This window comes from Lactuca serriola, chromosome 5 (genome assembly GCF_051521515.1).
Source record: "Lactuca serriola cultivar US96UC23 chromosome 5, Lser_US96UC23_V15, whole genome shotgun sequence".
NCBI classification, from domain to species: domain Eukaryota; kingdom Viridiplantae; phylum Streptophyta; class Magnoliopsida; order Asterales; family Asteraceae; genus Lactuca; species Lactuca serriola.
The window spans coordinates 273,407,922-273,433,930 of NC_136412.1; the positions used below are offsets into that span (position 1 = coordinate 273,407,922).

Below are 26,009 nucleotides of genomic sequence, written 5' to 3' on the forward strand. Positions count from 1 at the left end.
CATCAGATTGGTATACCTTGGCCCAATCAGTCATCGGACTGGAATACCAACATGCAAAAGGTCCAATCAGTCATCAGAATGGAATACCTAGGATTTGTTGGCATGACGTCTTAATCTAACCGCTCTTCCAGAGTCTTCGTGCCTACAACTTATAGCCGACCCGCACCAGGTATCTTGGCCTACAACATATAGCAGGACCACCTGAAACTATCCCATCACCATATGGCTATCTCACATAAGATGCCGTGAGAAAAACCTAAAGAAATTATTTATAAGTACTGAATGAATACAAAAACAAAAATGACTTATTTTGCAATAAAAAAATATTAAAGACTAAATGTGTACAAAAATATTAAGCAGTAAGTGTGTACAAAGTGATAAATATATTACCCTATTAAGTCATTTTTAAATATGTACAGTTTAACAAGTTGAAGGGGTAAATATGAACCGAAAAAATAACTAAATATGTAATAATTAAAAAATATATTGCGTGATTATCCCTTTAATTTATTACTTTATCCGTTTGAGATTTTATTAAACAATACCAATACATGTCATGAAAGTTACGCACATATTTTTTGAAGTGTGAATATGAAACTCGTCACCTTTTACCTCTCTATATAATCAGAATCAAATATGAACGAAAACAGAGGGCAATCGACCAGTGCCCAAAAACATTTTTAGGGTTTTTGGGAGCTAAAAAGAACAATACGGAATTCATGGCGGAGTGTGAGAGAGAGTGTAGATCTTAGTGAGCGAGAGATGGAAGAGTTGGTCTAGCAATTAAAACTGGAGTGGAGCGAGGATTTGGGCGATAAATTAGATTGCGAATTGAGAAAGTAATTGCGTTCAAATAGTTAGTTTAGATTTTGCAAATTATATTCGAGCTATTAAATTTTGAAATAGCATCAAAATTAACCTAATTTCAATGGCTTCCTTTTTTTCTCAGTGATTTTGATCTCTATCTCACACCTTTCGGATACTCAATTTACTTCCCCTCTTTCTCTCTCTGCATTTACAGTCTGATATAATTGTGAATATGAATAAATTCATATAATCTGCTTTTAATTGTTCGTTTTCCATGTATAAGTAATGGAGATCTTGTGTGATCTATAGAATTAGATGCACATTTCGGTTTCGTTTTCAATTCGTTGAAACTTTAATAGGGTTTGATCTTTTAGATTAATCGTTTCTGGTGAATCTTGAGTTTTTCCTTAAGTACGTGAATTACCTATTCTGAGTTCTCCTTCAAAAGAATTCAATGTGATTTAGATGGCAGTGATCGATGGCTCAAGACGAACATACTTCTAGGTGTAGTAACAGCAGTAGCGGCGGCGGCGGCGGCGGTGGTGGTGGTAGTAGTCATAGATCTTCCAAGAAGTTGAAACATAAAAAAGTGCCACAGAGAGGAATGGGTGTGGCTCAACTTGAGAAGATTATATCGGAGGAACAACAGAAGAAAGACGTCGTTTTAACCCCAAATTCAATCATTTCTCCGAGCAATTCTTTTTCCAATTTGGCCACCATCCAAAAAGTTCCCAATTTCCGGCCGCCACCAATTTCTTCATCTTCGATCCCACTTCCGCCACCGCTGCCACCTAATCACCACCCTTTGATTTCCAAAACCGATGGCATAAACACCATCTCCGCCTCCTCCTTTTCCAAATCTACAAACATGATCAGTGGTGGCAGCAGTAGTAATTGGTGTAGATTATGGAGTGATGGTGATTACAATTTCGAAGGGGAGAAACAAAATCAAAATCAAAATCATGGTATGGACCACCCTAGATACACTGCAGCCTTTCCAGCAAATCTTGGTGGTTTGCCTTACGAATCCAACCCTCCCATTTGGCCACCTCCTCCTAATCTAATGCTGCAAAGATCATCACACTTTCAACAACCTTGTTCTTCATCAATGGTGAATCTGAAATCTCTCTCCTCTTTATTATTTATCTGTCCATGTTCTTACTTCTTAGATTGTATTGTATTATAAAAATTGTTGATTAGTCAAATTTTAAACTTTTGCAGGTGAATGTTTCGGCAGGAACTTCATCATCGTCATCATCATCTGTATTAAATTTTCAGATGGAGCCCCCTTCAAACCAAAGCTATAATAATGGCAACAACAACAACAACTACCATCCATTGTGGCCAGAGGAAGACAAGGTGATGTTGCTTTTTTTACACTTTTTTCATCACCTTTTTTCTAGATATGTGATGTTATAGATTTGTTGATCATTGTATAAGAATTAATGGGGATTTATTTCTTCATTGTTTTTATGACAGATGGTTGGCATGAAAAGGCCATACCCGTTTTCATTGGAAAACGTGCCAATTCCATCTTTTCATTGCAAATTTCCTTCGGCTTTTGTGTCTCCCATTTCAAGATCAGATGAATCAGCTTGTTGTAGCAATGGAGGCACTATCACCATGGAACCTGCACATCCAGTTTTCAGGTGAACAAAATCTCAAATTTCATCGCAAATTCGAAGCTTTATAACATTTTTTGTTTTAATGGGTTTTTTATTTTGGACTCTCCATTTCAGAGAAAATCCTTCAAGCTCAGGTCTCATATCCGATACAATAACAAAGAAATTCATCGATGAACACCAAGGTTTGACTTTGACCAGAGATTTTCTCAAGTTAGCCCCTCCTCAAGCATCTTGTATAGGAGAACAACCTCAATTCGAAACTCATAAAGTAAGATTCTTTTTTTTTTTGTCAACAATTCTTAATATTTAGTATTTCCCAAATGTCATCCTTTGTTTCTTTTTCTTTCTTTCTATAGGGTCACTCAAAAGATCCGACCCATTTGTCTGGAAGAACCGGGTCAAACCCACAACCTTTTCTTACTTTCTTTCCAGCTGCAAAAACATCAATGGGTCAGCCAGGGAACAGCAATGGAGAGGCAGGTGAAACTGTTGATCTAAATTTGAAGCTATAAATGTCTTTATTTATGTTGTCAAGACCATGAAAAGAGAAATAAAATCTCAATTAAACCTCCATTTTGATGTGTTAATGGCTGTTTTTTTACTTAATCCAGACAGAATGATTTAATCATCAAGTCAAAAAAAACCATATATGTATTTAGATGTTAATTTTTTTTGCTCTTAATGAATATTGTTAAAGATTTTTGTTGGAATATAACGGTAAAATAGTCATTTAGTCTCATATTTTGTTTATTTTTTTACTGTTCATTTGTTCTACAAAAGAAACAAACTTTATGTATACAACATTTTATCCATACAGACATGTTTACATGTTCAACCACTTTACATATACAAGAGTTGATAGTAAAAAAAATAAAAGAAAATAGTTTATGATCAAAATCGAAAATAGGGCACTTATGCTAACAAACTTATGCATGTGGGTTCATTCTTGTTTTTACATATGTGGATACTGAGATCTTATCTTCCCATAGCGATAATAGATTGATGATGAAACTATTGACCCACCAACAACAAGAAAAAACAGAGGTGTTATTGTATGATGACAGCAGGATATCTTACAATTTGATTTGTTGTACAACCAAAATTGGCCCAACTTTTTGTCCTAAATTAGCATTAATGTGAAACTGGCATTTAAGTGTGATCATACAATTTTAGAAAAGAATCAACAAACAAGAATGTCCCACCATACCAAACAAAAAAAAAAGACCAAACTTTGATATATTTTCATTGAAATGGTGAACTTTTCATGTTACATTTATTTTGAACTAGAATAACATGAGAAAGGTGTTTATGACCAACCATAACCATAGTCAAGAACGTATACTAGGATGAGGGAGAATGGGTAGAGCAAGAAAGCCAAGAAGGATGTCCATAGTGGGAATGTGGTTCGACAACTTCCGAAAATGCCCATAACAATGCAAACAATTAGAATCACTAAAACTTCTGATGAGAAATCCCATGTCAATCCTCGGGCATATACAAGTGCTAAGAACACCGATAAGCAAAGTACGTTGTTCATTGTTACTGCGCCGTATAACTGTGTCATAGAAACAAACAATCAACAAAAGATTAGCTTTTTTTTATAACTTGTGTAGATCCATGGTTTAGATTTTTGTATGAGATGACTAGAAAATGTACTTTGTTTGGTGTAGATTGGACTTTAGAGCGGGACCCTAACCGATTTCAACGAAGAAAAAATATAATTTTCTTTAAGCACTAAAGAGGTAACAAGATTGGATAGGGAGTCATTTTCAAAGTGAAAAAGAGATGAATGCCCTCTACATTCTCATCAAAAGTAGCTCTAAAAGCTTGTCATGTCATGTCCTACTGCGTTTGGCGTGCAATGCTTTCAATCGGACCGAGGCACAATGAGATTAAAATTGCAATTTTTTAATCTCATCTAAAAAGGCGAAAAAGAGCCGGTGTGTAAAGACATAATTGCCCTCTTTATCCTCATTGAAAGTAACCCTAGACAGTTCTATTGCCTCTGGTGAGGACAAGGACAAGACCGCATGCATTGGACCGAGAGAAGTCAATGAGAAAAAAGTTCCAGTGTTTTTTGTTCCATCTAAAAAAGGACTCGGTTGGCTCTCAATATGCAAAAGAGGTCTTATAAAAAATAACCCTAAAAGCTTGTATTGTCTTGTCATGTGTAACAAACGAAACCTTAAAGTTGAATTAAGTGATTAATAACAAGAAAAGCAGAACAAACCTCGGAAAACGTCAAAGATGCAGATCTTTGTTTCTTGCGTGTCGCAAAGATGATAGCCGATACTGCCTCACTAGAATTTGTAGCAAATGGCAACACAATGAACGAAATAAAGAAAGAAGGAATACTTGTTGCAGCCGAAAAATTACCGACAGCGTCCACCAGAGGATCAGCAAATGCCGCCGCGATAATAGTGCCCAATAACAACAGTAACACCGCCTTAATGGTGGTCCGGCGAGGGTCATCCACCCCCTCTTCTTCTTCTTCATCTTCTTCATGAGTTTGATCTCCCAGAAGGTCGTGCTCTTTCTTTGTCTCCTCATAATAGTCATGAACATACTTCAATGAATCGGGACCAACAACAGAAGTAGTCCTTTTGAAACCCTTGGCCTCCTCAAGCCATCTTCCAATCCCATCAATAAATTCATCGAAGTCAACTTCGTTATTTTCAGACGTATCAAAATCTTTCATAACTTTAGCCACTGCATCATCTTCGTTTAAATTTATCTCGTATAATTGCATTCCTACTATTAAAGCCCTTAGTTCGGGAATCGAAAGGCTTCCATCTTGATTAGCATCAATCGAGTTAAACAGCCTGTTGATGTTGAAACCGGCACAAAGGTCAATAAAAGTCATTACATACGAATAACATAACATAACAGATTTAACCGAAACTGATGCCAATAGAAACAAATTATTGTTTTATTATATCCCATGCATAAAGGTGGGACAGATAAAAGACACAAATGCCCTATAAAACTTTTCTAGTCTTGTGTAATAAATGTGTGAAAACCAATGATTAATAATAAAATTAACCTGATTAGAACTTCTCTGTTAGGTTCACCATGGCTATCTACAAGTCTTCCAAGTGCCCGTTTCTTCAAGTACTTGAGAATCCTAGATCGTACGTGCTTATGCTTCGCGAAATCAAGGTGTCTCTTTTGCAATGTTGGTTGGTAAACCTGACATGTAATAATCAGTCCCACATGAGTCTTAAATTGTTGGCGACTTAATAGCTTTCATTATGGTTATTGGGCCTATAACTTTGGGCTTTGAGTGTTATTACTCTTACTTGATAAAGACAATATGCAATGAGAAGAGAAACCGAAAGAACGAGGGCTACTAACACCGCAGTGTGTCTTCCTGAAGTGGAATGTAGAATTTGAGGGAATTGAACGACTATAAATGGAAGAACAGATACAGCCATTATCATCGCAGAATAGCTAGTCCAAATATCAGTACTCACACCAGAGCCTATACCACATTACAAACAAAAACATATATAAAAAATGTTTATAATATGAAAACCATTCACATTTATATGAAAAGAGGGGTGAGAAAGAAACCTATTAAGTTGAACCCTTTGGTGTCTTTGTTATCTTGAGCTATCGAGTTTTGTAGATCACACTTGCCAACAACGATACAAGTTCCCCATATGCTTGTAAGAAGCATCACTGTGGAACCAGCCAACAACCCCATTCCAACCGATACTTGGTCTTGAGCAGTTTCTGTGCTTCCTGAGAGTCCAGATACTGCAACAAATGCAACATATTTTCATCATTTTATTGGTATATATAAATATTTTTTTAAACATAAAATGTACCAAAATATGTATATATAGTCTATGAGTAACTTCCTTTCTCAATTTTATAAAATAAATTCCTGATAGTCAGTCAACATACGTACCATAACAAAAAAAATGTAAGATACTTTCATCATTTTATCAATCCACATAGCACATCTATTTACCAAAAATGAAATTTTGCTTAGTAAGGAGTGACTCTCTCAACTAAGAAATCATTGATTTAAGTCGTTGGAGACATACATGTTATATTAAGAGTAGGTCAGTTTGCTTTTAAGAAAAAAAATAGCACATTTATTTAACAAATATTTTATTTTTATCAGTTACTTCATTTTACAATTTTATGTAAAATTATCATAAACTGAGAACCGCCAAATTACACAAAAAATCATTCTTTTACGTAAAAATTTAGATTTTTCTTTTCTCATCAAAGCTATTATTATTATTATTATTATTATTATTATTTTGGCCACTATTGACCTACACAAACCGGGTTACTAGGTTCTGTTTGACGTGCATACTACCTTATAAACTAACATATGAATTAATAATGTTTGATAAAAAAAATAGATGATCGCATACTACCTTATAAACTAACATATGGATTAATAATGTTTGATAAAAAAAATAGATGATCAGTTAGATTGTAAATGTAAAATGAGATAAATAGACATTTAAATATATAACTAAAAACGAGCATTAGATATAATTAAAGACATATTTGGAAAATTTTTGGAAAAGCTCTATAAGCTTCTCAAGAATTATAATAAGTTACTTTATAAGTTATAATAAATTATTTATGATTTCATCAAACAACAAATTACAATAAACTAGCTTATTGTAGGCAGATAAGACATAAGTGTTTGATGATATTATACAAAATTAAAATAGCTTATCGTAGCTAATAAACTAATTTTTTGATAAACAATATTTATGATACCTTATTGATAAAGCAGATTATAAGCTAAAAAAAGGTAGCACCAAGCATAGGCCAAGGTATGATTGCTTACATGAGAAATTTTTAATGTGTTTTGAGGTCATGAGATGAGAAATAACCACATAAATGTGTAAAAGTGTCAAGAAGGAGTTGTTTTCAGTGTGTATATCTGGCTGACACGTAGGGACATTTTTCTTTTTAAAAATTGTTCATGCAAATCAAATATGATAACGAGTTTTGATAGGTAAATAATAGTTGAAATAGAAAATAATTTAAATAAGTTTCTGTGAAAAAGTTTATAGTCTAAATATGAATAAAATAAAATGGAGGTATAATTTTTACCAAGAATAAGCATAGCATCGGGAAGTGCACCAAGAGCAGGAAGGCAGAGGCCGCCGACAAGACCTGGTCCTAGAATTGCCAACAACAGCTCACTGCCGGCGGAGAGATAAGTGGCGGCGAGGAACATGAGGTAACCATAGACGATAATGAGGAAGAGGTTTCCGGCAGCGGTGGTGGTGCAGGGCATGAATCCGTACGTCTGTTCACACTCTTCCGGTGACGATGTGAAGAGAGGGTTGAGGCGGAGTATGCTCCGGTCATCATTGTTAACGCCGTCGGATATTGAAGGTGAAGTGGTTGTTATGAAACGGCCGGCGGCGGTGGTGGCGAGGAAGAGAGAGAAGATGGCGATCAGAGTAAGGGAGGAATTGTAGTTAGCAGCCATCGGATTTTGACGCCCCGGTGTATGGCTGAAGGTTCAAAGCACGTGTATTTATAGGTTTGTTTGTGGGGCCAACTAAAGAATTGTCATATGAGGAATAATTCAAACATTTGACGAGGTTATGTCACAATTTATATTTGGGTGTTGGATATCAAATTTTAACTGTGAAAATTTTGGATATGATTCTAGCTATTTGATATCCTACTTAAAATTATTTGGAAATATTTTATCAGTTGTAAAACAACCAACTTAAACGAGCTTAATTATCGTTTTCTTTATGCAACCCAATCAACATAATATTTTTTTGTCATACACAACAATATATGCATTATATAATTATACAATACAACATTTTAAAGCATCAATTGTTGTGTATGGAAAAAAATCAGCTCTCAATTAGAGTATGTTCGGTAAACTCTACGAAAGTTGAAGCCGTAACTTTAATATGTCTAAAAATGTTTGTTGAAAATAACGCGTAAGCTTTCAAATATGACATAAATTTTAGAAAGTAATTGCCTAAACAATCCATTTACTTTGGGATGGATGATTTATGTTGGTTATACTCTTTTGCGGCATTTTTCTAAGTGCTTTTATTTGATCTTAGCAAAACATAGATACCTAGGGAGAAAAATAGAAGTTATCGATGAGTTAAAACAAAGTTTGATCTGATGAAAAATGTTTTTTAATAAATTATATATTATATGGAGAATGTTGCTAGTTGCTACACGTAAACAATAATAAATCAAGCAGACTTTATAAAACATAGAAATGCAGCATATCAATATCATACATACCAGTTGCCTTTTTGGTTGTATGTCAATTGAATTCGTTGATAGAAAACCGAGTTTTAAAATATCAATCTTATGGAATAAAATTTGTAAGCATAAAAATACAATATTATTTATTACACATTTTGTTAAAATATTAAAAAGACAGAAGCTAATTTAGTAATTTATGCAATGATCTTTATTTTTAAGTCTAGAATATGCAATATTTTGTTAAAATGTTGAACATGGTTGGAGATTCCCTAAGCCCCATATTTTATCATTGGTATTTTTTTCTTCGAGACAATAATTCGTCCTTAAACAATGATCAACTAGTTTGTCTAATTACATTTAATCAACTATTACAATTCTTAAGTCACTTGCGACCTTTCCTAATAAGCTTTAAGACTTTGATTTTTAGATGGTGTTTGGATAGGTAAAAAGAGGAAGCTTATAACTTATTATTTATCCCTACCGCTATAAGCTAAGTTTAAGTATTTGGATAGAAAACACTAAAAATCAGATTATTGCGGTGGGGATAAACTAAATAAGTTAATTTTAATAAACATTCCCTCATGCTTATAATTTATTGCTTATTTCTAATCAAAACACTTTGCAAAGACTGTTTTCTCTCACCATTAATAAGTTAATAAACAATAAGCTAATTTATCCAAACACCCTCTTAGTTAATGACATGGATAAACTTTTTGTTCTTTTATCAAGTAAATGAAACAAAGGGTCATAAGTTTGAATTTGTTGGGTGTTGTCAATTATCGTCGTAGCTCATGAACAACGTTTTTACACCGAAAACTGTTTAATAAGTTCAAACTTAATTCACAAAAAAGACCGGTTGTTTTAAGTAAGAATCTATACGTAGCAAATTGAAAAGATCAAGCGAGCGAGTTGGATACTTGGATACCATATTAAAGGGAAGTAGAGTAATCTAATATTTTTTCTGTTGTATTTTTGAAAAAGATAATCACTATAAATATATTTTTGTAAAATAACCATAGTTTTGGGAATGGGTCATTTTGGAGTCCATTTCGGACTGTATACGTGAATCGGCCCATCAAATACCTTCTGGAATGCCCATTTGGCCTAAAACGACTTATTCCAGATTTCGAATTACAAAACCACTTTCCGGATTTTATTCCTACACATTCCGGATCTCGATTTACAAATATAGTCTGACACATTTCAGGCACTACTACACATTTCGGATTTAAGATATGCAACACGATCATGATGACCTGATTGTTTTATGGGTAAGTCCTTTACTTTTACACTTTTAGTAGTATAATTTTAAGATTTTTGTTCTTACAAATATCATGTCCGGAATGCACAGAACACGTTCCTGACTTGCAATACATGTTAACATTACATTTAGGACTAACCCAATACTGGTTTAATTATTTATATTAGGGTATTATATATCGAAAGTTTGAATTCCAAGACAAAAAATACCATTCCAGAATGCTCCAAAATGCGATGAAGTAGTCTGGAACATGAAGAACATTTTGGAATGTTATCACGTTTTGTTCAGAAACAAAATTTAAGCTTATTGCAACTTTCATGTTTGCAACATGACTATATTTTTGATGCATCAATCACATTGAATTGCAAAACCGCAATCGATGTGAATATTCTTGTGGCACTCAGACATGCGAGACTATGTTCCGAAATACATGTTTTGGGAGGTGTTTAGTAGAAGGGCGGGGGGGGGGGGGGGGGGGTCCTTTACTTCTACATTATGTGTTTTTCCATGAAGTTATCACGAACCCTCGAAGCGAAGTAGAGGAAACAATTTTTCAGATTGGTGTTACGAGCTATCTTTCGGGAAGAAAGAATTTTGTTTTCTTACTGACTTCCACTTTGGTGACTATTTTTCTGCCTCCATTTCCGACACCGCCTTCTGTTCCCGTGTATTTCCTATGGTTGCGAAGAATGTGTCCATGAAATTAGAATATGTGGTTGATGTGTTTGACAATTCTCTTAATGAGTTATCGAATGAGGATGCAATATGTGTATGTCTTCTATATCTATTAGAGAAGGGTTTCAATGGACAATTGCCTTGTCAGCTTGTGATAAAGGAGTATTTTTCTTTGCTATCCAACATTGATTAATTCAACATGTATCTTGTTGTTAATTTTTAGCTATCATTACTAATCCCTATTTTTATTGGGTTTAATTGTGAAATTTTTTATGGTGCATATATCAATAGGAAATGATAATTTGGGATCAATTGTACTCTCAACTACTCACTGTATTCAATAAGGTTGAGAATCTTATACATCTAGTGGAACTAAAACCTAAAAAACCTCAAAAATTGATGTACACCGTAAACAGATTTTTATACGTTTTTAAGGTAAAATACATGATTAACAATTTGACATTTTTTGTTTGATAATATTCTAATACAAGATTATTTCAAATATGGATTCTTGAGAGTTTTCCTATTACCAGTTTGTTTGGTACCCAACAACCGAATGTGATCCCTCGGGTTGTTGGATAATTGAAATTGAAGAAGATGCATCGGTCTTGTGCAAATAGTTTTTAATCATTAACGACATATGATTACTTATATAATTTATAATTTCCATATATATATATATATATATATATATATATATATATATATATATATATATATATATATATATATATATATATATAATTTATGCTTATTTATAATTTTGTAAGCAGAATCATGGACTTATAAATAAGTTTGAGCCGACATCCAATGAGATTCTTGTTGAATGGTAGACTTTTAGCTCGACATGGATTGAGCGCACTCATTTAGCTACCACAGATGTTTACGTTGCACCTTCCTTAACACCATCACCCCAACAATCGTCTACCCATGAGCCTCGACAAAATAAGACACGAATAGATACTGCGAAAGGTTCAAATGCATCTGACCTACCACCACAACCACCGCCCATTGATAAAGACTGAATTATTACCAAGTTACAAAATGAGAGATGTGTTTTGTAGAACTTGAAGCTATGATATTCATGATTCTAAAACTTAATAATAATGTTGTTGGAGATGTTGTTGCTACCGCAAAGGGGGTGGAGGTAATTTGTTAATTATTTCACTCTCATACATTTTTTGTTTAACTTTATGGCATAGTCGTTATTGCATCGTTTATAATTAAATGCTATTGAATTGTACAAGCACTTATCATGGATGATGTTGGTACCAATGACTACAATGACTTATGAAAGCATAATTATGGGTTAGGTACACCTGATCAGCTACCCAATGATGGACCTGAGAAACCATTTTCATATAATCAGTCATTGGATGTAAAAGAGATTCCTTGGAGCAATACAAAAACATACAACACCTCTTAGGCGTTCTCAGCACCAAAAGTTATATCCATATGGTATGAGTCCCCATGGATACAAATGAATAATAAACATGTCACATAAAAACTTATAACCCTCCATCCCCACGGTATAAAAAGAACGAGATGTTTCATTGTTGTTTTCACATCTTTTTATCACTCGTATACCAAAGGTTGAGTTTGTACACGCTTATATGGGGATAGTCATGCGGGACGGGTGGAATGTGATGTAAGTTATATAATTATATGATCATTAGGTACTACGTTTCTAATAACAATACGTACTTTATTGTATGCATGTGTTGATTGGCAGAACATCATGATGTAGATCTCATTGTTGATAGAGTGTAGAGCGGATGATGCTTGTTGGACGTTTGTGCCAACAACTTTCAACACTGATGCATTTGACTGGAGTGACATGGTCGACATATCTATTTACCCAGCTTGTTCTGATTGTGATACAATATAAATGTGTTTCGATTACAATACCTACATAATAGTCATTTATAATATAATGTTATTTTATGATTAATTCATTCCAACCTTTTGTGTAGCTTTACATCCCTCTCAATATACCGAGTGCTCAATAGTGTTTGGGTGTTTTGGATTTTAAGACATTCAAAATGACTATATATGATAGTCACTGAAAGTGGGGCCATTTTTTAGAAAATGCATCTTGGTTTATAGCTATGCGCGCCCGCATCTACAAATTCCTAGTGGGTATCATGTAACATCCTATATCGAGAAGTCTCTTATTTCGGGATTGGGGGAAATAAATGGATCAAGTAAAGGCATTGGGCTTTAAAGGGAATAGGTTTTAGACCCTATTTGATGTTGATAATATTGGTTATGTGATCCAAACCCTTGGTTTGTGTTTTGGAGTCAAAGGGTAAAATAAGAAACGTGATGTTTTAGACCGATTTCATGAATTAAGGATTTTAGTTCGGCATGTTTTAATTCAAAAGTAATTGGATAGGATTACGGGGCTCTTCAATAACTTTTTGTGCATATAAAGAATGTCATAAACGGAGTTGAAACGAAGAAGTTATGGCTGTTTGAAATTGAAATGGGAGTTGGGGATTTTTGGGTTACGCAGGGCGTAATCTGGGCAGACCAAACCCTTCAGCCTTCAGTTTTGAGCCCTATTTAAGGGCTCTAACTTATGGGAAACCCTCTCATAATGGGCCGACATTGGTGCCTTCGACCCATGGATATAGTGAGGAGACTCATCTCAGAGACAGACGAAATAAATACAACAACACATTGCTCTGAATACTGAATCTACCGGTCACCTTTACATATAACAGTGACCAACACTCAGACTACAACTGAAAATACCTAAAATACCCCTAGGTCAAACTCAGTCACATTATGGTCAAAGTCAAAAGTCAACCGAGTCAACTCAGCTGAGTATGCTCAATATACTCTGCTTGTACGCATGTCGTACTATGCAATAAACAAAAGACAAGGAGCTAATCACATACGCGCAACATACCATTTGCTACGCCCGACGTATGCGCCTGTCACCCTTCCTTTCTTATAAGAGCTTAATCCCTTAAGACCTTTATGTAACGTCCCAAAAACTAAGACCAAAAATTTCATTTTCATAATATTAAAACCATCAACTAGAACGTTTCATAAAACCATAATGAAATCAGAGTATATCAATAATCATCCAGATACATCATAGTCTAATAAAAAGCGAAACAATGTGGTGTGTGCGATGCGATCATCCTAAGCTCTTCCCCTTCGATCCGGAAGTACCTGAAACGTAAATTAAAAACCATAAGCACGAAGCTAAGTGATTTCCCCAAAATACCTCATACCACACATATCAAACATATAATGGACCAAGTCGAACAACCATCGGGCCCCGCCCGACATCGAGCCCTACTCGGAACAGATCTGTTGATATCATGTGATGGGCCCCGCCTTATCACATCCATCAGGCCTCGTCCAACATACATATAGCACATAAACACAAACAATAATCACTACGACAATTAACATACAATACACTCATTAGGCCCTGCCTGGCATCAGACCCCACCCGGTATAGACATCACATAACATACATGCAAGAGTCACACAAAAAACTAGCATCCTAATCATAATAAACCATGGGCCAGCATTAGTGCCTGCGACTTGACAAGCACAGTGAGGAATACTCACCTTAATCTGCTAAAGAATCAGATAAATACTCGGGCTGCCGAACCGGAGAATCCCCGTGCTAACCAACAAATAAAATCTCAATTAATCATTGGGCCATAAATCATATTCGGGAATCAAATTCATTAGTCCCAATAGACAGGGTAAAAGACCATTTTTCATTTCCCTCACTTGGCCTAATAACCGACGCCCAAGCCCAATAGTGGAACAAATCTGAAAGGACACCCAAGGCTCCATATGGTCCCAAATACAAGAAGGCCCATAGCCTAACAATGGCCCAATGTCAGAAAACTAGTGGCCCAATAAGGCCCAAAACCCAACATCGCATCTCATGTCGTGACCAATCCTTGGTCACGTCGTGATAGTCACCCGTTCTGAGTCCAAAGACTCGTTCCTGACTCAAACAACTTAGTAAGGGATGGGTTTCGCCTGCTCACGTCGTGAGACCTCATGTATCACGTTGTGAGAATGGTTTGAAGCCAAAACCAACGTTTCAATGTTCTTAATCCATTCATCCCTCAAATCCAACCCTTATAGAAGCTTAAGGGAACCCAAATGGTCCATAAAAATGATTGCTTTATGGACATGCATGCACTATGCATGTTCCTCCATCCTTTTAGGTCAAAAGTAGAAATATGGTTTCAAACTCACATGCAAGCCTCTAATACTACACTAACTTCTAGATCTGAATGATATAAGACTCAAAAGACCATTTGAATCCATAAAGTTGCTAACTACATGGATCTCCTTCACTCCAGCAAGCTACAACTTAAAGAAATGAGACCAAAAACCTAGATCTAGCCTTGAAATGGGATAAATTTTGAGTCGTGGCACTTACAAAGGGTCCAACAAGGGAAAAGCTTATGCTAAAGGAGCTTCCTTGCAACTTCCACCACAAATGATACTTCTTTTTCTTCTTTCTTATCCTTTAAGCAAGAAAAACACCAAGAATGATCAAAGATCTCAAGGACTGTCGACTTTAGGGTTTCCAGGAGGCTTAGAGGGTGATAGAGGTCGAGGGTTTGCAACCCTAGCCTCTCATTCCGTTAAATACCCGAAATATTAGGGTTTCGATGTGACATCCCCATTTTCTCGGCCACAAAAAACCGATTTTGTTTATGCTTTATAAAAATCAGAGTACCTCTCTTAATAAAAATGTTGCGGAATTTGTTCCCAGTAAAACATGATAAATATGTTATCAAGGCATTTCTGAAGAAAAGTATTTTTATTCATTTAAAAACATTTGGGATGTCATCGTCAATACAGAAACATAACCATAAACAGAACTTACATTCATTATCACTAGTGAATTACATCTCCTTAATCTCTCATTGTAATGGGACATCATAACAACACTTGTGATATAAATAAACTGAGTGGGTCAGGTTGGGAAACCTGGTGAGTATATAGGGCTTTCAACCCACAATAATATAATTATTATGTTTAAACAATCAACCAATCAACACAATTACCCATCCCCATTATCTCCTTTATTCTTAAGGATCTACCCTAAGAATCAGCTATTTCTCGTTCACTCATTCCTAAGGATCATCCTAAGGAATCGGCACGAAGTCCATCGTTGCCACGGTTTAAACGGGCACTAAGTCTGTATAGCCGACAGGGTTTAGGCATCAAGTCTGCATGATCACCAAAGTTTAGGCATCAAGTCTGCATGATCACCAGGGTTTAGGCACCAAGTCTGCATGGTCACCAAGGTTTAGAGTACACCGGGTGAACATATCGTTCACAACACCTACAGGTTGCGAGCCTGCTAGTGTTCCACTGGACTGTCTAGAATAGTCCGTGGTTGTCATCCATACTCTGCTGAATGACGGGGCCATCATTTGGGAAAAAGGCTTCTCGCATCGTCCACCTCTCACCCTCACCTCACAGTCTATTGCACCTCTCAACTCACCATCCAACTCATGCTCCATCTATTACATCTACCCATGTTTTACCCCAACATTATTGTAGATATAAAATACATATACAGTTTAAATCATTTAAAACATGTATAAAATAGTTCATCCAGCATAGACAACAAGTATTCAGATAATAAGCACACATAACACGTAATTTATATAAAATACTTAATATCTATGTGTAAGATGAAAGTAACTATGCACTCACTTGATACGGTGGTGACTCGGTCCTCGGACAGTACTTCGTAACTCTTAAAACAATTTTCCTCGACAAAACCTAGTATCATTACCACTAGGGTTTAGTCTAACGATAACCGCGACTAATTAATAGTTTGACAATTATTACTATTATATAAGCGTTAAACGGTACTTATATAACTCATAATAATAGCCCAAATAATTATTTTAAGGACCTAATAATATTACTATAATTATTTGAAAGCTATATTAAAAATTGCATAGACGTATCTCACTTACAGCGGATTTTAAAGAAAACCGGGATTTGCTCGGAGCAGCGATTCGAATCCGAAAGACCCTTTTTCTCGGGACTCTGGGAGCCTCGGGGCTTCCTTCGGGTGCTAGGGGTTCACCTAGACTTAGGGGAGGGTTAGAAACCCTAGAGAGAGAAAGATTTTAGAGAGAGAAGTGGAAATGGTGCAAGAAAGTCGACTGCCTTCGCAGCTTATTTATAGGTACCCCTCCTTGGAACACTGGGCGTACTCCTCAGAGTACGTTGGGCGTAGTGGACGCGTGTCACAGCTTCGTTGCGGCATCGTGGACAACTCAGATCGCACAAGTCAGCAGACCGCTAGGCGTACGAGCCTTGGTACGCGAGGCGTACTCAAACGCCGGGCGTCTTCGGATCACGCGGGGCGTATGCGAGGACAGGTGTCACCCATCTAAAGCGAGGCATGGGCAACAAGGGACGGCAAAGATTTGGCCACGTCAGCAACTTCGCAATCAGCTTCGCAAATTCACACTCCGACTTCTAAAAATCATAACTCTTGCATACGAGCTCCATTTTTTATGTTCTTTATATCCACGCGAAGGCTGGAACGTACTCTACAACTTTTGTTTAGACTCCGTCGGATAATTTTGAATTTATTTTAAAAGTTATATTATTAACAGGCCGGGACAGGATTGGTCCGTTAAAAATTCGTAACTTCTTCATCCGACGTCCGTTTTCATCTGTCTTTTTATCGTTGTGCTACTATTAATGAGATCTTCGATTCTTGTTTAGGTTGTGTCGGTTAAAAACCGCTCGATCTAATATTTGAACTTTGGGTTGTACACTGCTAAGCCGAAACTTCGAAAAATCATAATTTCTTCATACGAAGTTAGATTTGGGCGTTCTTTTTATGGACACTCTCGGTTTAACGTATTCTACATCTTTCGTTTAGATCACTAAGGCTAAATCTCTCTCTAACGTAAATTCATTATTTACGCTTCCCGATCGCGCCGGTTTTGTCTTGAAACTTCGACGAGCCATAACTTCTTCGTTATAACTCGGATTTTGGCGTTCTTTATATGTACGGAAAACTTGTAACATATACTATAACTTGGTTAAGATTATTTATTCTAAATAATATTTTGTCAAAAAGTATTTATCGACTCCTATTATCTCTAAATTGACTAGCTCGGATCTACGGGCATTACATTTATCTCCCCCTTAGGATGATTACGTCCCAGAATCATCAACGAAACAGGGCTTGTATAGTGACTCCATACTCCATATCTTATTCCTAGATAATAATTATAACTTCTATATTCCTTCGAGTCTATTTCTTAGACTTATTGACTGCAAGCAGTACTTGATCGTGCACCTGCTCTCTATCTCAGGTTAGACTCCAAATTATGACCTATCATCATGTAATGCATGTTTAGACTCAGGTGTATTAGAGTCAAATTCCAGAGAAGACTATACCTTCCTTCATGTTCTAATCACATCTTAAAAGGTAGCATTTCTAGCTACAAGCAACCGTCACGATACCTCTACTGATCGCTTTAATTAATTCTTCTGGCTTAAGTTAGGTGCTACATCGAACTTGGTTCTCTGAACCACGTAACATACTCATCGTATCCGGACTCAATTCGATATGACCACTAGGGTCGGAATAACAATCATCTTCTTAGTCATTACTGAAACGATAGTAATGACATATTTGAATAAAACGGTATCAATTACTAGCTTCTTGGTAACCTTGTGACTTTCCTCATCCAAGCATGAGTCATGTGCTTCTGGTAGTATATGCATCTACTACCTTTCACACCTACTCATACTCGTCCCAAGTATTGTCTCGCAGTTTTCCAAGTCACCATGCAAGAAAATCACATAACAGTTTAACACATCATATAACAAAACAAAGGCTTTATTATTTCTTGAAACTATTACATAGGTGTTCAAGTTCACCCTAGACTATGTCTCTAATAGGCTACATGATCTGATTTTATCCCCTTGGTTACTTCATGACTTGATCTTCGGGTATGAATTCCTCATCCTTGGTTCCTCGCGTTGTTTTCCGCTTCGTCGAGGATCATGTGGAATGCCCTTGTCCTTGGTGGTGTTTTTGGCCCTGCTGCTTCATTTTTCTTTGGGCAATTTCTAGAAATATGCCCTTCTTTGTTACATCCATAGCACACCTTCTTGTTGGACGCACACTTGCTGGCGTAATGCCTTGCCTTTCCACATTTGTAGCAAGTCACCTCCTCGCTACATTTCCCGAAGTGCTTCTTTTTACACTTCTCACACCACTTGGCTTCACCTCCTCCTCCTTCTCCAGTCTTTGAGAATTTCCTTTCTTTGTTGGATTTTGAAGATCCTTCATGTTTCCTTTTCTCGTCAACTTCCCTTAGGCATTGAACCGGCTAGTAGCTTCCACCAGCTCAGTACTCCAGATTTTAACAGAGGAACCGCGAGAGCGGTCTTCTGTCTGTTGCTACACTCGCAACTCTCAAACATTGCCTCCATTTCAGAGATCCAGTTCATGACTTCCACTGGCGTTGGGTTTCCGGATAGACTCGGTGGTTTGGATGCCATGAAATCCTTGTATTTTCATCCACGTCCATCATTTCCTCCATCCTGGTGGTTTCGCCTAACTATCGGTGGGTTGGCTTGGTCAACCGTCCCACTGTAGTTTCCTCCTTCTGACTTCCCATCATTCATCTCGGTTTGTTCAATTGGTATCGTAAGTTCTTCTCAGTTCTGTTGAAGTAAACACCTTGTTTCCTCCATTTGGCGATCCAACATCATCTGGATCATCGCTTGTACTCCGGCCATCGTTATTGGCTCAGGGGCCACTTCTTCGACATCAGGTATTTGTTGTATCACTGGAGGTTGAGGGGGTTGGTTCCTATTTCCATTTGCGTTTACGTTTCTGCTACGGGTACTTGCCATCTTGATCTATACACCGAATAAGGTGAATCTAGATCTTTATTTAGGATAGATGTTTAAATCACCCTTATCACTTTGAAACGTTTACATGCTAGTTCTAATATCGTAGTCGTACGTTTAGAATCCTAAACACATAAGGTTTCCAGATCCGGTCGGCAACAGACCATAGATCCGAATATATAACGACATATAAGGCACAAAACATTTAGCACATAAAAGCATTTTAGGCATAATTCCTAAAATAAGATAGTGCTTGTGTCTATTCAGGTGTATTACCTAAATCTATTAGACACACTCCTCACAATCATTGCTTCGCATTCTAAGTTTAAGTCTAGAAATAAATCCATATTCCTAGTTCGCTTAAACTAATGCTCTGATACCAACTGTGACATCCCTATTTTCTCGGCCAGAAAAGACCGATTTTGTTTATGCTTTATAAAAATCAGAATACCTCTTTTAATAAAAATGTTGCAGAATTTGTTCCCAATAAAACATGATAAATACGTTATCAAGGCATTTCCAAAGAAAAGTATTTTTATTCATTTTACAACATTTGGGATGTCATCGTCAATACAGAAACATAAGCATAAACATAACTTACATTCATTATCACCAGTGAATTACATCTCCTTAATCTCTCAGTGTAATGTGACATCATAACAACACCTGTGATATAAATAAACTGAGTGGGTCAGGTTGGGAAACCTGGTGAGTACATAGGGTTTTCAACCCATAATAATATAATTATTATGTTTAAACAATCAAGCAATCAACACAATTACCCATCCCCATTATCTTCTTTATTATTAAGGATCTACCCTAAGAATCAGCTATTTCTCGTTCACTCATTCCTAAGGAATCGACACGAAGTCCATCGTTGTCACGGTTTAAATAGGCACTAAGTTTGCATAGTCGCCATGTTTTAGGCATCAAGTCTGCATGATCACCAAGGTTTAGGCATAAAGTCTGCATGTTCACCAGGGTTTAGACACCAAGTCTGCATGGTCACCAAGGTTTAGAGTACACCGGGTGAACACATCGTTCACAACACCTACAGGTTGCGAGCCTGCTAGTGTTCCACTGGACTGTCTAGAATAGTCCATGGTTGTCATCCATACTCTGCTGAATGACGGGGCCATCATTTGGGAAAAAGGCTTCTCGCATCGTCCACCTCTCACCCTCACCTCACAGTCTATTGCACCTCTCAACTCATCATCCAACTCATACTCCATTTATTACATCTCCCCATGTTTTACCGCAACATTATCGTAGATATAAAATACATATACATTTTAAATCATTTAAAACATGTATAAAATAGTTCATCCAGCATAGACAGCAAGTATTCAGATAATAAGCACACATAACACGTAATTTATATAAAATACTTCATATCTATGTGTAAGATGAAAGTAACTATGCACTCACTTGATACGGTGGTGACTCGGTCCTCGGACAGTACTTCGTAACTCTTAAAACAATTTTCCTCGACAAAATCAGTATCAATACCACTAAGGTTTAGTCTAACGATAGCCACGACTAATTAATAGTTTTACTATTATTACTATTATATAAGCGTTAAACGGTACTTATATAACTCATAATAATAGCCCAAATAATTATTTTAAGGACCTAATAACATTACTATAATTATTTGAAAGCTATATTAAAAATTGCATAGGCGTATCTCACTTACAACGGATTTTAAAGAAAACCGGGCTTTGCTCGGAGCAGTGTTTCAAAACTGAAAGACCTGTTTTCTCGGGACTTTGGGAGCCTCAGGGCTTCCTTCGGGTGCTAGGGGTTCACCTAGACTTAGGGGAGGGTTAGAAACCCTAGAGAGAGAAAGATTTTAGAGAGAGAAGTGGAAATGGTGCGACAAGGCTGGATGCTTTCGCAGCTTATTTATAGGCTCCCCTCCTCGGAATATTGGGCCTACTCCTCGGAGTACGCTGGGCGTAGTGGATGCGTGTCGCAGCTTCGGTGGTGCATCGTGGACAGCTTCGGATCGCACAAGTCAGCAGACCGCTGGGCGTACGAGCCTTGGTACGCGAGGCGTACTCGGACGTTGGGCGTCTTCGGATCATGCGGGGCGTATGCGAGGACAGGTGTCACCCATCCGAAGTGAGGCGTGGGCAACAAGGGACGGATGAGATTTGGCTACGTCAGCAACTTCGCAGTCAGCTTCGCAAATTCACACTCCAACTTCTAAAAATCATAACTCTTGCATACGAGCTCCGTTTTTGACGTTCTTTATATCCACACGAAGTCGGGAACGTACTCTACAACTTTCGTTTAGACTCCATCGGCTAATTTTGACTTTATTTTAAAAGTTATATGATTAACCGGCCAGGACATGATTGGTCTGTTAAAAATTCATAACTTGTTCACCCGACGTCCATTTTCGTCTGTCTTTTTATCGTTGTGCTACTATTAACGAGATCTTCGATTCTTTTTTAGGTTGTGTCGGCTAAAAACCGCTCGATCTAATATTCGAACTTCGGGCTGTACACTGCTAAGCCGAAACTTCGAAAAATCATAACTTCTTCATACGAAGTCAGATTTGGGCGTTGTTTTTATGGACGCTCTCGGTTTAACGTATTCTACGACTTTCGTTTAGATCTCTAAGACTAAATCTCACTCTATCATAAATTCACTATTTACGCTTCCCGGTATCGCGCCGGTTCCGTCGTGAAACTTCGACGAGCCATAACTTCTTCGTTATAACTCGGATTTCGGCGTTCTTTATATGTACGGAACCTTGTAACATATACTACAACTTGGTTAAGATTATTTATTCTAAATAATCTTTTGTCGATGTAACATACACTTTAGTAAGCTTGTTTAATTATCATGTTTCATATGATTGTTAGTTTAAAAAATGAATATTATTAAATATTATGTTGTTTTAAACATTTAAAGTAGATAGTTATAGTAAAATAGAATTGTAAGCGTTAAAAAAAATATTATTATTTTTCGGTATGGTTTTAAGCGTTGATTTCTAACGAAATAGTTTTATAATATTTGAAGTTAAACTAAGTTTAGAATCATTTGAAAGGTATTGGAAGTGATAGGGAAGTCTTATGTGATTCCGATCAAAAAGTCAACTATCGGAATTAACGAAAGTATAACGTCTAAGTTGGAAATAAGTAAATCTGATTTTATTGGAAGATCTTTTCTAGGATATTTTTATTGGAAGTTGTAAATTATCTCGTTAGAAACGTATAGGCGAAAACCTCATCGAAAACGGAGTTTCGAGCGAAAAGTTATGCAAGTTTTAGTGTTTAGGGGTAAAATGGGTACCCAAACCGGGTCAAACCCGACCCAACTCGGGTTTTTACCCATTGAAACACGATTTTGAGTCATTTTTTTTTGCCATTTTCAGTTCCTCACCATCCCTATGGGAGATTTTCACATACATGATCAATCTTGATCAAGTTTTGAAGATTAAATCAAGATTTTGAGTGTTCTTGAAGTATCAAGTCTAGTAATCAAGGTATGAACTCTTAATTATTTGATTAACCCTTGTAATTAGTGAGTTATTAAGAGATTAGGGTTTGATCAAAGTGGGTTTACCACTGATTTAATGAAATTAGGTATGATTTTATGTTATTAACCTAGAATCTTAAATGGAAATCAAGTAACTACATGTAAACTTGAGAATTAATCATATGGTTTAAGAGTAATTAGTGAAAATTAGTAATGAAACCCATGGTTTATACTTGAATTAGAATGGATTACTAAAATATTCAGTTTTATCATTGTAAAAGAAGAGCTTGGTGATATTGATCATGAGGTTTGATCATGTAAAGGGTAAAATGAAATTATAAAGGGTATAATTGTCCTGTTTTTGTAAAAATCACCAAAAATTGTAGAAAAATCGTATGGAGATGTGCTATATATCCCTGGAAAGCTGAGAATGTCTAATTTGATTTTTGTTTTAATACCAAAATCTAATTCCGGACTTAAGATGGGTGAAAACAGCTATATGTTCAGTGCAGTAAGGCTGAATTTTGACGGCTTTGGGACATTTTGACAGCTTTAGGATACTGTTTTGTAAAATTCATAGTAAATTATAGAAAAACCATAAAAATGTGAGGTCAGTGGCATTAGAAAGATATAAGAGTCTATTTTGTTAATATTTATAATTTATTAGTTATTTTGACATTTAAGAAGGGTAAAACAGATCTGCAAGTGACAACTATACAAAGAACAAAAACTAAAATTTCTAAATTGAAAACAACATAACTTGAGAGTAGTTAAGTAATTGCTTATGAAATTTGAAATATGAACTCCAGGGGTATAATTGAAGGTTTTAGAGGCCTGATGATGGTGTAATTTCATCAGAAAAAAGAGGAATTTTATCGCAATTCGGTTACAGCACAGTGAGTTCAATATAGGGACAATTATATGTTATGTGTTATATGTGCAATGTGCTTTCTTGTGTTATTGATCTAAGTGGTTATTACTTGATATTGATTTTGATGCCTTTGGCCATGTAGAGCATGACTCGTATCACTTTGGTAATGGCTTTGTGCCTTTGACCATGTAGAGCATGACTCGTATCACTTTGGTATTGGCTTCGGGCTAGGTAGGGCTGAAAGTCTGTATATTCTAGCAACATGATTAAAAGGGATTGTGTTTTATGTGCCTCTTGGGCTGGAATTTATGATTCTTATGATCCTAAATTATTGTGTCTTATTGATTGTAATCCCTTGAATCTAACCGTTTATTGATTTGGAAAGCCCTTCATTTGATACATATATAAGCCTTTGTTGTCCTTTGTTTCTTTTTTGTTCCTGTCATATCGTTATGCATATGGCATAGCGTTCTATTGTATCTATTTTTGAACTCACTAAGCGACGCCCGCTTATCCCTTTCAGTGTTTAACTATTTCAGGTGATAAGCATCCAGAGTAAACAGGCTTTGTTGGAGGACTTATAGTAGTTGACACTACTACGTTTTTACTTGGTATACATATATGTATATGGATTATAAATTCCTGGGTAGTTATGTGTTTATACAACTAGTTATGAAACTTTGTAAAAACCCTTTTAGTTGGTTTGTATCCATGCTTTTGTAGACCACTAGTGTGAATTATAATTATGAATATGCATGTAGCATGTTTGCCTTTATGGTAATTTTAGTGAATGGGGTCTTTCAATCATGGTATCAGAGCACTAGTTTAAGTGAACTAAATACCACGAACTGGTATTTAGACTTAAACTGTTGGAAGTTCAATATATGAACATATTCATTGTCCATATATGGATACAAACCATAGGAAAGACTTAAGTGGGGTGTTGGGTAATGATAAATCCTTATATTCTTACGTGTTATGTTACTCCAAATTTTTCAGAGCAATGACTGATCAGGAGGGTAGTCATACACCAGATGTGGGTGGAGATCTTCATCTTAATGATGTAGATACTCCAATATCCCCTCGTGAGGAGCGACGTTTGGATAAACTTACTGGTGTTATTCGACAAACTCTCGAACAACACAAAAGGGATAGTGATAAGGGTAAAGAGAAAGCCACCGGAGAGTCTTCAAGAGAGAAAGCGAAACGTCCCTCATTCAAAACTTTCAAGAGTAGTGGTGCTATAGAGTTTTCAGGTGTCCTTGATCCCATTGTTGTTCTTACCTGGATCCAGAACACAGAAAAAGTATTTCGTATCTCCCATGTGGTTAATGAAGACAAAGCTAACTATGCTTCTGCAATGCTCATTGGAGAAGCCTTAGTTTGGTGGGAAGCGACATTTGAAGCTCTTAACGAGTATGACCAGGAGAATTTATCTTGGGAGATGTTTAAAATCCGCTTTCTAGGAAAATATTGTCCTCTAGATATGAGGAGAAGACTGGAGAAGGAGTTCCTCGAACTTAAGCAGGGAGGAATGACTGTGACCGAATATGAAACTTAATTCAATCAAAAGGCACAGTTTGCTGCGAAGTATATCCCGACTGAAGACGATAAAAGTCAGTTATTCATGGAAGGGTTACGGTATGAAATCTGTGATTTTGTGATCAACCGGGATATTCTATCATTCGATAAAGCTGTTGAGTATGCCCGAAAGCGCGAGCATGACTTAGAGATACGTGGTGCCACTCTTTCTGTCCCGAAGCATCCACGTGTTGATCGAACTGTTTCTGTTTCAACTATTCCATCAGCTCAATCTGATCCTAGCACAAAAGTACATTCTCAGAGCGCCTTTCGTGGTCGCGGTCGGCCACAATCTTTTTCTCTTCAGTCGAGAGCTCCACCACTGTGCCAGAAATGTGGAAAGAGCCACCAGGGTCAATGCAGGGTAGGAAAAGGACCGGTGATTTGCTATGGATGCGGAGAAACAGGTCATATGAAGCCCATTTGCCCGATGAGGAATGTTACATGTTATTCTTGCGGTGTTACTGGCCATAGAAAGCGTTTTTGCCCAACTTTTACCAGCCAAATGGTGGGAAGCCAAGCTTCCATTCAACAACCGGTGGGTACTTCAACCCAAAAGGAGGAGGTGCCA

General features: G+C 36.6%; 2 protein-coding genes across 2 annotated transcripts; one reads left to right on the plus strand and one right to left on the minus strand.

The window, feature by feature from the left end:
* The first annotated feature begins 620 nt into the window (after positions 1–620).
* LOC145054329 (uncharacterized) lies at positions 621–3,005 on the plus strand. The gene is made up of 5 exons (XM_079002487.1): positions 621–1,918; positions 2,029–2,166; positions 2,287–2,456; positions 2,547–2,700; positions 2,789–3,005. Exons 1-5 carry the CDS (start codon positions 1,286–1,288, stop codon positions 2,942–2,944), a joined length of 1,251 nt encoding a protein of 416 aa, XP_078858613.1. The 5' UTR covers positions 621–1,285; the 3' UTR covers positions 2,945–3,005.
* A 536-nt stretch (positions 3,006–3,541) lies between these two features.
* LOC145054330 (sodium/calcium exchanger NCL-like) lies at positions 3,542–7,920 on the minus strand. The gene is made up of 6 exons (XM_079002488.1): positions 7,521–7,920; positions 6,006–6,191; positions 5,732–5,913; positions 5,476–5,621; positions 4,663–5,254; positions 3,542–3,987 (listed from the first exon to the last, which is right to left on the minus strand). The coding sequence occupies exons 1-6, from the start codon at positions 7,903–7,905 to the stop codon at positions 3,739–3,741; spliced, it is 1,740 nt and encodes a 579-aa protein (XP_078858614.1). The 5' UTR covers positions 7,906–7,920; the 3' UTR covers positions 3,542–3,738.
* Between the last annotated feature and the right edge of the window lie 18,089 nt (positions 7,921–26,009).

Excerpts from the sequence above, each read along its gene's own strand:
- LOC145054329 (XM_079002487.1), top strand. The coding sequence starts at position 1,286 with ATGGCTCAAGACGAACATACTTCTAGGTGTAGTAACAGCAGTAGCGGC. Across the intron at positions 1,919-2,028 it reads AACCTTGTTCTTCATCAATG|GTGAATGTTTCGGCAGGAAC; the intron begins GTGAATCTGAAA and ends AAACTTTTGCAG. Across the intron at positions 2,167-2,286 it reads TGTGGCCAGAGGAAGACAAG|ATGGTTGGCATGAAAAGGCC; the intron begins GTGATGTTGCTT and ends TTTTTATGACAG.
- LOC145054330 (XM_079002488.1), bottom strand. The coding sequence starts at position 7,905 with ATGGCTGCTAACTACAATTCCTCCCTTACTCTGATCGCCATCTTCTCT. Across the intron at positions 5,622-5,731 it reads TTGCATATTGTCTTTATCAA|GTTTACCAACCAACATTGCA; the intron begins GTAAGAGTAATA and ends ATTACATGTCAG. Across the intron at positions 3,988-4,662 it reads CATCTTTGACGTTTTCCGAG|TTATACGGCGCAGTAACAAT; the intron begins GTTTGTTCTGCT and ends TCTATGACACAG.